Raw genomic sequence first — 12,606 nt, 5'->3', positions numbered from 1 at the left:
ATCATCAGCTGATAGCTGAAGCTCCGCCCTGTTACCAGAGTGGGAGGGGTGTGACCCATATTTGCTTTATAACCACAACAAACTCATTGTGATGAATTATACACCTTCTAAGAGCTGGATCAGGTGACTTTACTTACGTGTTTCTTTCTATTATTGTATCATCTTTACATTACAGTATAAAGAGTCTTGAGGCCCCTGTTGTTGTGATTTGGCTCCATCTTAATAAAACTGAACTGAATTAATGTATGTGCTGTGACTTACTTAGAAGTACTGCAAAGAGAACCAGAGAGAGCACTGTGCCCATGCTAGGAAAACGCTTGTTGTCGTGAAGATTTTTCACTCAACCTTTTGTGAAATAAGTTAAACAAATCACCTCAAAATGTCCAAAAAGCACACATCGCTGCTGCTAATCAGGCAGGAAAGAGGTGCGAGATAAAGTGTGCGTCTGAGTAGTCATATATTTGCGTACGGTAGCTGGAAATGTATTTAAGAACTGTGAAACTGAAGCACTTTCATCCCCCCTACTCTCATTTCTCGGCAATATCCCTTTTAAGGAATATTTGCCCGTTCGTTACTTTGAGCTTCTCATCACGATCTGTCAGATCAGGAGGCCTTTTCTCTCTCTTTTAGTGTTTAATCTTTCTTGCATCAACTTTAACGGGAAATCTTTTTTTTCTTTACCCGAATCACAGCTTTATCTCAGGGGCCGCCCAAGCCGGTTTTTTTGTTTTTTTTTACCTAATCACTCGAGTAAACAATCGTTCTGATTTTACTGTTATTTCAGTATCGTCGACCGCCCCGCTTTCTCCATTGTGCACCATATTTCCGCATCCTCGTGCAGGGCTAACCCACTTGTGTCATTAATCCAGCTGTAAATTTAGTTGGGTTTTTTGTGTCTACAGTCTACTAAGTGTAAAGGGACCATTCCCAGGTAATGACTCATCAAAGTTTTTTAGGTGTTGATTCACTCGTTAGGTTTCGGTCCACATATGCAAGTGGCCCGTTGACACATGCAGTCAGAAAGATTCGTTCACTCATACAAAGACTAGCAGACTGATGCACTGCAAAGTCAGTCCCTGTAGTGTAGCAGTAGTAGCTGTAATCACAACGTTGTCGGGCATGTATGCAGTTTGAGAAGACATGCAAACCATACGTAGGTGGACTTCCTCTTTGCTAAAGGGCATTTTGGGAGATGCAAATATCAGCTTGACAGAGTGATATGTCAGTACTGTATTGTATTTTATTAATCTTATATTGTTTTACTGTCCTGTTTTAGCTGTCTAAAAAAAAATCTCCTTCATGTGCAGACCGCAGCTGTGGATGTTCAAACGAGAATAGTAGGTGTATAAAACGACCAACGGAGGCGGAGATAAGAGTGTCAGTCAGTGGATCTGCTGCAGCTACTGTCAGCCAGATGATTTTATAAACATAAATTATAATAAACTGCTTATTACCTTTCCTACTTTCTTTAATGTCCGCAGCTAGATTAGAGCGTGGAGGTTGAAGACTTTGAAACTTTAGCACAAACAGGGGTAGAAGGATCTCCTGTGGACGGACTTCAGTGGGGTCAGGGTTCAGTCATTCGTACCCACCGCATCGGTCTCTTTGTGCGCCAACGGTGACATCATCACACAGCCACATCCATTTATGCTTGCCAAGCACAGCTTTTGCAGCAACATCAAATGGTACGAGGTTACAAAAATCTAGAGGTTCACCATCAGCCAAAACGACACAAGAGCGCTGCTTGTGCTTTTGTTGTGTGGCCATTAAATCGAACTCTGGTTTGTTTTCCCCCTCGGTGCGATTCGTTTGTGCAGATGTGAACACGGCGATCACAGCAAAACAGCTGCACCGAGACCATTTAGAGGAGGTGGTCTTGGCTCGGTCCCAAACAGACTACAAAGCGTGTTTATGGTGAGAACGTGATCTGACTTCAATCTGACTGCATGTTTGAGCTAAACGCCTTCCCGTAGCTAGATATGTTTTACAAAACGTAAAGTATTTCCCAGATAAACACAAATTTATCCATGTTATCCACTAGGTAGTACGCAATACCTAGACACATCCGGCTAGTAAGTGGACTGACCGTTCTCGTGCAGTCAGTCCTTTGGTGTCTCTGAACTTCCACATTTCTCTCTAAGTGTAGAAAATAATCAAAACCTTAAATATTCCCTACATGATGCATGGACAGCGCATTCAACTATGGCTCTTCCCATGGAACTTCTTTTTCATAATTACTAAAGTTTAATAACACTATTTTGTTTTTTTCAGTTATTTGTGAAAGGAGTTGTGAACCAGGAGGAACAGCAGGAGATTACGTATCCTGGGGTGCTTCACTGTGTCTTCTGCGGAGCCAAAGGCCTGTTCATGGACAGCCTGATAAAAAGCACCTCAGCACATATAGTGGTAAGAGCTCAACAACAGGCCGGTTTCACAGTAATAGTTACTATAAAGAGGCATTTGTTACACCTTTGTTTGTCTACTACATTGGTTCTCTAGCCTTTTAATAACTTTATCATTACTGAATAGATATTTTTATTAACGATGCACAAATTGTAGAAATCTGAGCTTATATTGATATTAAAATAACAACAGTTTTTTTCTTTTTTTTGTATTCATTTCCACTTTTGCCCCAAATAACCAAAGAAATCCTCTTTATAAACTATACCTGATCTGTTTTAAAGCCTTTCAGTTTGTCATTGCCCAATTTTTAGCTGGTAGCAACCAATGTGACACAACTGATGTGCATATAATTATGGGTATTAATGTCATGGTCATTTGGGGCATTTAATGATTTTTTTGAAGTGTTCTTTTTCCAGGGTGGGATAAGCACAGCATACATCATCTTTAATGACTTAAAAACAAGAATTGTGTTCACCAGTTTCAATTTGTTATGGATTTTCTCTAGTCATGATATCTAGAACCCATTGGGAGTGTCAGAAGTTCATTTCTGGGTCTCAGAGACTTATAATGCAAAAAACACGTCGCTCTAAATGAAAGTAAAAAAGGTTTAAAGGGTGTAATACATTAACAAGCTTAGTGTGCCCTTATTCACTGATGATGCAACAAAGATAGTGACTAATAGTGTGATATCAAGAGATTACAGTCCTGTTATTCCAATAAGAAATTACATTATTAGTCAATATCAGTTTTACACCATCAGATGGAAATGTGTCACATGCCTTCAACAAGTTAAAAACTGCCTTCAAAAGTAAGACTGTGAAAGTTTTTGGGAATTTCTGGTCTATTCTTAAGGCGACTTATAGAACGTAAAAATACAACCCTGCATTCTGACAACTTTCTTTTTCAGTATGATTTGTTGCCCATAAATTTCTTGGAACGTATCTTAATAATCTTACTTAAGAGGAAGAGGAAACTCCAGTATGAATATTTTGAGGTCCCAATTTTAATGTGTGTAAATGTTTAAATTAAGGCCTAAGGAGTGACTTTTACGGGTGACTACCTGATTTCTGGGTAGGAGCTAAGTCCATCTCCATGCAGGACCGGAGGAGATGTGGCCCAGTAGTTTTGTCCATATGGTGCACTTTTGCTTTACTATGAGCTTGAGGTAGTCTGGCCATTCTCCTCTGACTTCTGGCATTTCAAACCACTGGCACCAATATCCATGCACATTCAAAGTCACTTGCTTGGTTGATGCTTGGTTTGAACTTCAACGGGTCATCTTCTTCTACATGCCTAAATGCAATGAGTTGTTGCCATGTGACTGGCTGATTAGACATCTGCTTTAATGAACAGTTGAACAAGTGTACCTAACAAAGGGCCCTGTAAGTGTATGTAACTGTATTGGCAGATTTCCGCACCTGGAGAAGCCATAGACTGTAATTAAAACATTGCCACCTCCCATTGGCCTCTCCCATGGGTTCATAATTCCATGACTTAACTTTACCATTACAGCTGTCACCATCCTGCTTCCTTTATTTTCTCAGTCTTTTTAATTAGATTCTGTATTTGAATATGAAGAATTTGTAGGCAAAATAAATAAATTAAACATTGATCTGTTTAAGTAGAACTCTTTTATTCTTTTGGTTTGGTCTTTTTTGGTCTAAATGACCTGCTATATTATTATTTTTCAGTCATTAGTAGAACTCTGATTAATGCCTTTCTGTCTTTCTCCTACCAAATCAGGTCGGCTCTCCAGGATTCCTGCTCATATCTGGCCTGATGGAGCCGGTGGTGCGAGCCTACTCTCTTATTACAGACCTGGTAGAGAGGTATGAGGGCACACAGTCCAAGCGCATGGGGGATGGAGGCTCAGGTGAGTCCCTGGATTCACGACGGGCCTTTAAAACTCTGGTGGAGAAGTGGGAAGACAGGCACATCCTGGATCTTCTTGTGCTGCCAGGATCAGTAAAGGAAATCCTGTTGGACTTGGTGAAAGAATCGGGACTTGGATCAAGCCCTAGTTCATCACTGGCTGATGTAAATACAGAGGCAAGGCCACATGGGGATTCAGAGGATAGGTCTAAAATACCCAGTGCCCTAAAGCAAACAGTCCCTGATCCTTCTAGCACTACTGAGCGATGGGCTGAAGGGATGGCTGCATGCGCAGGAAATGACTTTGCAAATAAAGACTCCTTCTTCCAAGCTTTTCCCATGTCTGCAGGCACCCGAGGGAGGGCAGAGGGTGCTGAGGAAAGACCCACGCATTCACCACAGGAGGTGGGAGAAGAGCACTTGGGCCAAGCAACAGCATCCGGGGAGGAAAAAGAGCAGGAGTTGCAGCTGTCGATGGGAAACAAGGAGTTTTGGCTTCTTTTGAAATTCTTTACCGCCATGGGATACACAGAGGAGGTTGTGAAACGAGTGCTTGCCAGAACAGGACCTAAAGAGGCATCACAGATTCTGGACTTAGTTCAACAGGAGCAGGACCGCAGTGACCAAGAGCAGAGAAATCGGGTTCTCCCAAACCCAAAGAGGGAAGACGCCGTCGACCTGAATCAGACAGAGAAAAACCGACCCTGTGAGACAGAACACAGAGAAGATGGGGGAGAAACAGTAGGAGGCGGTGGAGCCATACGTAGCGATGGAGAAACTGAAGAAGGACGAGAGGGGGAAGACGCAACAGGGGATGCAAGACACAGTCAGGGAAAAGTCAACACAGACGTAATGAATAAAGAGCAAGAGGAAGACTTTGTGCTGGGGGTGTTGAAGAAAGCGGCAGCCAGCTGTGGGTACCCTGAACAGAACGTAACCAAACTGTATAACTTGTTGCCTGATGGATCCACTCACCAGCTGCTCCTGCAGCTGCAGAAAGAGGGAGTCAAAGAGGCAGAAGCCTTCAGAGAAGGACCGAGAGAGATGGATGATGTGGTCTTGGAGACTGGCGGGTCAAAATTTCAAATAATACCAGAACTTCAGCCTTATAAACCTCCAGAAGAGAGAGAATTCGATGGGCGAGAAAAGATAAGGGTGTCAAGGATTGATGGTAGTGTCCCTATTGAGGGACGAGATATTTGGACTAATAAACCCCAGGAGTCACCGGTGACCTTGTACAACTCACAGCAAAAGCAAAACCAGCCTTCAAAGTCACAAACTCCTCACCACATCGTCCTACCTGGGGTCAAAGGGCCACCAATGCCTACTTATGCCTCATCCATGGAACCTCAGCTCACCAATTTCCAATCTCATAAGCAACAAGCCAACACCAACTACTTGCCTAATCCATCTCCCACAAAACAGAATCATCACGCTCATAACAATGGCTCAAGGCACTCCTTTAAACAAGCACTTCAAGCTCCTCAGCCTTTATTCTCTGGCACGAAGGACTCGTCTCCCACCAGAGCGAGGGACAAACGGGGTTTCGCGTCTACTCCTTCGGTGGTGGTGACAGGAGAGCAGCGATTCCTGGAGAGCCTTCAGATCCCCTTTGAACTCAAGCTGACAGACAAGCCCGGAGACTCAAGACTGAGGACGATCATAATTGACGGGAGTAACGTGGCTATGAGGTAAGAATTACAGCAAATAAAGGCCATACTGGAAAAATGCCGTAAAGTATACAATAGAGTAGAAGATTTATTTTGGCGGGGTGTTTATGAGAAGGAAATATGAAAAAAGGAAATATAGATAGTCCTGTTAGGCCAAATGTGAAGGACTTCTTGAGAATTTGAAAACATATTTAGAAATGAGGATCTACTCTTTGTGTCCTTTTGCTCTAAAAGTAAAAGCTTAAAAGGAAATATATAGTTATTACTCCAGCTTAGTGGTACATTATGCCACAGTTTATGAATGATTAGTTGAGTGCATGTTTAAACATTTAAACTTGTTATAACAATGGCATTGTGCATTAATAAGATACCCATGCTGCAGTGGGCCTCTGTCAACTTTCCAGGAATGGTGATTGTATTTTCCAAAGAACTGATTGTAATAGATGGTAAAGGAACACCCGTGACTGATGTGTAGACTCTGTTTAAAGATTTATAAAGTTGTGATCGCAGTGTGTTCATTAATAATTGTACTCTGCGATGGGCTTACCTACCCAGCGAGTGGCAGCAGGAAGATAAACTGACCCAGAACCATTGGCGAACCATGACACTTACACAGAAACACAAAGCAAAGGGAAGGAACAGAGATCAATATATGTAGGTGCTAAATGGGTTTTTTAAAGGGTTTGATGAGTGAGAGTAGGTGCCATCAACAAATACATATGCTGCAGTCATTTTTAGCTCAGAGCTGGGAGTTGCATTGATCCCGATTTGACCATGTTACACATTTTGGTTTCTTCAACCTGCATGGGTAAAGCCTGATGCTCTTCGTATGGCTTATTTGGTGAGCCACAAATACACGATAGTGGTAATAGCGAGTGCCAGTTTTGTAGTTTCACTACTGTTTTGCCATCCTGGAATGGGAAGTCTGGGTTGGTGGGCCTTCTCTGACTTTTCGAGTGGAAAATCCAACTTGAAGGGTTATTCTGGTGGAAAATATAAGTGCAACATATCAACAGAGATACAGATGTCAAACAAAGGGGTGACAGGGTCACAAGGTCTGATACTCCGGGGAATTAGGAACTATCTCGTGATTAGCAAAGTGACATGTAGCCTAGTTCCTCTTAGATGTATTTTTAACTGTTGCTTTTGATTGGACAGCACAGTCATCAAAGGTCAGGGGTTCCAAGAACTGGAAGTCAGCATATTGTTCTTCACTGCGCTTCAACTTCAATATTAATGACTGATGGAGACACACATAGTGATAAAAGAGAAAGAAAATCCAGTGAACTGTGATCATATGAAGCATTATTTGTAACAGTGATTTCTACCTTGGATCATGTCTGATTTTAATGGCGATCTGCATTTTTCCACAGTCACGGACTCGGTCATTTCTTCTCCTGTCGGGGAATCGCTCTGGCTGTACAGCACTTCTGGGACCGAGGCCACCGTCAAATCAGCGCCCTAATTCCACAGTGGAGGCAAAAGAACGACCCCAGGATCAAAGGTAACGTTTTGAAACTTAATATCTGTGTTGCTGAAATTGAACTCTTGTCAGGGTCGGGAGAGTGTCATGACGTTATCACATAATGATGTTCTCCTTTCTCACACGTAGCACACAGTTTACACAGTGAGCAGTTTTTTTATTACTGGAATATACTTGGTTTAGGTTTTGACTTACAGACATGTGAAAAAGAAAGTCTTTCACATGACTGTGTGAAAAATTAGATACACCCAATGAATTGTTGACTTTATCAGTCTCTCACATCACTGTGGAGGAATTTTGGCCCGCGTTACAAAATTGCTTCAGTTCATTGAGGTTTTCAGGCATGAGTTTATGCACAGCTCTGTTAAGGTCTATTCACAACATTTCAGTCGGGTTAAAGTCTGGAGTTTTTCACAGCACCTTGATTTTTTTCTTTTTCAGCCATTTTGTAGTAGATTTGCTGCAAGTGCTTTCTGTCTAACATTCACATGCATTCATACTCCGAAGCTTAGGCAACATGCCCAAGGATATTAGCAGATGACCTGCTCTACCTCCTGGGCTACAGCCACCCCATGCTGTGCATTATGGTATTATATTAGCATCTACACCAGAAATCTTGTTGTTTTTTCAGATGTAGCCTTTTAAATCTAAGCTGTGCTGTCATGTTCTTTTTAGAGAGAAGAGTCTTTCTTCTGGCCGCCCTTAGAAAACAAGCCATACTTATTCAGTCTTTTTCTAACTGTGCTGTCACGAACTTGCGAACTGAGTCCTGTAGAGTCTGAGATGTAGCCATTGGTGGTTGTTGTTTTTTTTATAGTTTCTCTGGATAAATCTGAATGTTACTCAAGTCATTACATTTTTGTCATCATAAGTGGATGCCTGGCTAGCTCAGTCAGCAGAGCTTGAGACTCTTAATCTTAGGGTCATGGGTTTGAGCCCCATGTTGGGCAGTGTGTTTTGTGACAGAACTTATTAAGGAAGTGTGCGCGCAGAATAAAACAGTCTGACCAGTAAATTAGGATGTCCTCTCTTGGGTAGACTGTGGCTGCGTCAGACGAGAAAACTGCCCACACTTGTTGATGATCAGTCAATCGAGTGCGCTTAATTAGAAACACCTACCTGCTACTTAATCTCTTACTTCCTATATGTGGCAGTGGAGTGAGGTTTCGGCTCAGCTGTAGAGGAGAGGTTTCAGGGGGCAGTGCCAGGAGAGACTAGTATGCATTTTCTGTGTCCCTCCCATTTAACACAGTAGCATCCTGGGGCTGGGAGAGAACCTCACGGGTGGCAGCTGGAGAAGCCAGAAGGACCGAGCGAAAACAGGGCATCATTTGAGAAGACAATTTTAAAGAGTGAAAGTCAATAGCAGAATAAAGAACACAGGCAAAGCTAAGCACCGTGTCCAAGTTTTTGTGTGCTGGGAAACCCACAGCGGCAAAAACCTGCTACACTATAGAAGCATGAAGGACGTATTTAATTTTTCAGAGGACTGGTGTAGGTAAGAGAGCTGTGTAAGCCGAGAGCATGCAGCTCTCAGCTTACATGACACCTTCCTGCTTTTACTGCCAGAGTTTACTGGCCAATACTTTGCTCTGTTCTCACATAGTTGCCACAAAGGAGCTGACAGGTTAAAGTAAGATAAATGTAAAGCAATGGGAGAGTGACATGGGTAGACTTCAGGGCCCCAGCTAAGTATAATTTTGATTTTCGATTAATTTCTTGATTATTTTTTGTTGAAGTAAGAAACTTAGTTTAGTCTGTCAGAGGTAACAAATGTGTTGCACAAGACACCGTGTCTCCGACCACAATCGAACCAGCAACTTTTGCTTGCTAAGCAAATGTGTTAAACTCAGTTAATAAAAACAAAACTTTACTGTTGATAAAGCTCAATTTAAATGAGTGATTGAAACTGCAGCTTTAGAAAATATTTTACTTAAAGGTTTAATTCCAAAAACTCTAGTTCATGGCTATAACTTCCGCTCTATGAGTGTGTAGCTAGCATCACATTGGGGTCAGGCTGTGACCCCATTGTTGTGCATGTTTGCTCCTTGTTCCTGCTAGCTCTGGATTCTGCAAAAGACTTCAAACGAGAAAACAAGTCATGCTTAGTGAATGCAGACTTCTTGTGAGCTTTCAGCATGCGTGTGGGTGTTTCCCCTCATAGCAGACTGCATCGTAAACAAAGTGTTGTTTGTGTCTCTCTCAGAGAAGCACTATCTGACAGAGCTGCAGCAGCTGGGCCTGCTCTCCTACACGCCATCTAGAGAGGTCCAAGGCAAGAGGATCAGCTCGTATGATGACAGGTACAAGACACTGAGATATTGTTTTGTTTACACAACCCATCGCATTTCATGTGGTTTTGTTGCTGTCCACACTTCAGTCTATCTGGATACAGTTCAGATAAGCCAAAAACTGATACCCATGTTTTTGTGTTTATGCAGAATGATACTGCAGCACGCACAGAAGACTGCCGGAGTGATCGTGACCAACGACAACCTGAGGGACCTCTTGGACGAGTCCCCCGTATGGAGGGACATCATCAAAAAGAGGTAGGGCAGTGCTGCGCAGTCAGGGGGACTGAAATTTTGATTTCCACTAGAATGGTTTCTAGTGGACAGTCTCTGGGCGCTTTTGTCCATTTTTATCTAAAAGATCCTAAAAGTTGGGTTGACAGAAAATACTGTCAATACCTTACACAATTTTTTTCACTAAATACATTTTTCTTCTGCAATCTGTTGCTGCTTGTCCAGTCTTCTTCAGTACACTTTTGTCGGGGATCACTTCATGGTCCCCGATGACCCTCTTGGAAGAGGAGGGCCTCACCTGGATGACTTCCTGCGTTCAGAGCACAGGTAACAGACGCAAGATATCAGATCTTATCCAATCCTTTGAGAATAATTTCGCATGATGCTTCATTTTCTTCCTCAACATCTTTCAGGAGTCCAAATCCAGGAAATCACTCTTTTGCTGGTTCGGCCTCATCTTTCAGTTCCTCCAAACAGCCCCGCTCCCAAACAGAGGTCATCAACTTCCGTGACCGAACGCTAGGGGGCGCACTCGACGCTTTGGGAGGAGGCGGCCGGGGTAGAGGGAGAGGGCAAGGAAAGGGATGGGACACGGGACAGAAGCAGAAGCAGTATGGTGCTGCAGGTCATGGCCAGGGGGCCCGGGCCGAGAGGAGTCCTGAAGAAACAGCCAACCTGAGAGATCAGCTCTGTCAGGTTTTCCCTAATCAGGACAACATGGTGACGCTGGTGCTGCAGTGCCACTCGGCAGAGACGGACATCAACGTGCTGTCTGATCTGATTTTGGAGCAGCAATCAACAAACTAGAGATCTCTCAGTTTTAGTGTTTCACCATAGAATTTTCTCACGGAATTTTGCTCAGTTTTTATTCATTTTCTCGTGTGACAATAGACTCTATGTACAAGATGGATTTTAGCATCTGTGACATCATCTATTGGTTTATGGTCTTTTTTTTTTTTTTTAAATCAGAACCATGAAGGTGAAGTAGCTGAGAAAATTAGGCTATTGCACACTCAGTTTTGGATTCACATTTCAAATTCGGAGGTTACATCCATCTCTAATATGGATATAGTCTGGATGGAAATACCACAATAGCAACTACAAAGATAGATAGATCCTTAATTAAAGCTAAAAACCTGACCAGCTCTGTCAAATGAACCAGCAAAATCCCTCAATGACTGTCAGTTCATTAACATTTGTGTTTGTTGTTTTGATTATTCTTTCAGAACTATACAGATGAATCCACAGGTTTTTGACCACATTATTCTTCCACATTTATGCAGTGCTATCAGTGTTTGTGTATTTTATGTTAGTCTGATTTATGTCAAAGCACCAGTAAAACTGAAGACATTCCAATTTGTAGCTTTAATGCCAAATATTAGCATGCTAACCCACCAAACTGGCATGAATGTATGGTTAATACATTAGTTAGCATGCTGACATATTAAACTGACATCCAAAAACTTAGTTAACACATAAGTTAGGATGCTAAAACCCCTAATTGACCACAATCACATGGTTAACACCTTGGTTAGCTTGCTAATTACCAAATTAACATGTAAGCATGAATATATTTGCTAGAATGCTAACATACATAGTTAGCATTTTAGCATGCAAAAACACCAAATTAACATTTTGGTGCAGACACACCAATTTAATGTAAATATATATAAACATATTGGTTAGCGTGCTAATATTGACATTTAGCTTTAGTACAGCTTCCCAGCCTTAAGTTGGTTTTATGGTTGAGCAGAGGTAGCATGATCCAATCCAGGGACTGCCCATCCACCTGCAGTGAGTGCTGTTGTCAGATGCAGGCAATGTCAACCAGTCAGCAGAATGCTGACTTGTCAACCAGTCAGCATTCTGCAGTTGCAAATGTCATCCAATTACAGCGACGCGCAGTCTAGATTTCAGAGGACTGCACGGGAGAGCGTCTTGGGTGGGGGAAACCCCCCCTGTTTGACCAAAAGCTGTAAGCAGATGGACACATTTGTGACCATAAAACCAGCCTTAGAGACACTAGCTCAGCAGCAGAGTCTTATTTTTATTTTTTTGTATTTTTATAAGACTAATATAGTCATTGTGTAATGACACCTATTAACGATCTTTCTCCGGGTAGTTTTAACTCTGGGAAAACTACTGTGAATCCCATATGGTATCATAATGGAGCCATTTTATAAACAGTCAGTCTGCCTTTGGTAATATAAAAATACATATTTTGTGTATTTTTCTTTTGTTTTTCCTTTAATTTTACAGCCACCGGTTTACTTAGAAAATAGGGTGAAAGATTTCTATCAAAGGCACATAGTTGGCACTGAGAATACATTTTGGATAAACAGTAACTGGTGTAAGAGAGTGTGTCGTGCTGAGAAAGTAAAAACCCAATTTTGCAAAAATCTGCACAATTATATATTTTAACTTATTTTAATTAGGTCTTTTGTTTCGCATAACTTTGGTTATGAGTCTATAATTATATCTTTAAGGTATGTCTGGATGAAGAAATTAAGAGCCAACCAAAACATGGAAAATTCATTCTTTATCGAAATGTCATTGTTAATGTACCTTCAGTGTGAATAAATAGCCGTAATCGTATTTGTATTGTTAATATTTATATATTTTATTCTTATTCTTAATTAAAATAATTTTTTTA

At 41.7% G+C, this 12,606-nt stretch overlaps 1 protein-coding gene and 1 non-coding gene across 2 annotated transcripts in view; both read left to right on the top strand.

Moving 5' to 3' along the window:
• Positions 1 to 12,606, top strand: part of khnyn (KH and NYN domain containing) — a 15,578-nt gene extending 2,972 nt beyond the window's left edge. The window contains exons 3-9 of the mRNA XM_031727052.2: positions 2,272 to 2,406; positions 4,147 to 5,966; positions 7,319 to 7,449; positions 9,635 to 9,731; positions 9,870 to 9,977; positions 10,179 to 10,280; positions 10,367 to 12,606. Of these exons, the coding sequence (XP_031582912.1) occupies positions 2,272 to 2,406; positions 4,147 to 5,966; positions 7,319 to 7,449; positions 9,635 to 9,731; positions 9,870 to 9,977; positions 10,179 to 10,280; positions 10,367 to 10,760 (2,787 nt within the window). The 3' untranslated portion in view covers positions 10,761 to 12,606. The remainder of the gene's footprint in view (positions 1 to 2,271; positions 2,407 to 4,146; positions 5,967 to 7,318; positions 7,450 to 9,634; positions 9,732 to 9,869; positions 9,978 to 10,178; positions 10,281 to 10,366) is intronic.
• trnak-cuu lies at positions 8,306 to 8,378 on the top strand. Its single transcript has one exon. It is a non-coding gene; the product is annotated as a tRNA-Lys (tRNA).

This window comes from Oreochromis aureus, linkage group 3 (assembly GCF_013358895.1).
Source record: "Oreochromis aureus strain Israel breed Guangdong linkage group 3, ZZ_aureus, whole genome shotgun sequence".
Classification (NCBI taxonomy): Eukaryota; Metazoa; Chordata; class Actinopteri; order Cichliformes; family Cichlidae; genus Oreochromis; species Oreochromis aureus.
Note: the sequence above shows the minus strand (reverse complement) of the source record. Positions and strands in the feature narration are given on the sequence as shown.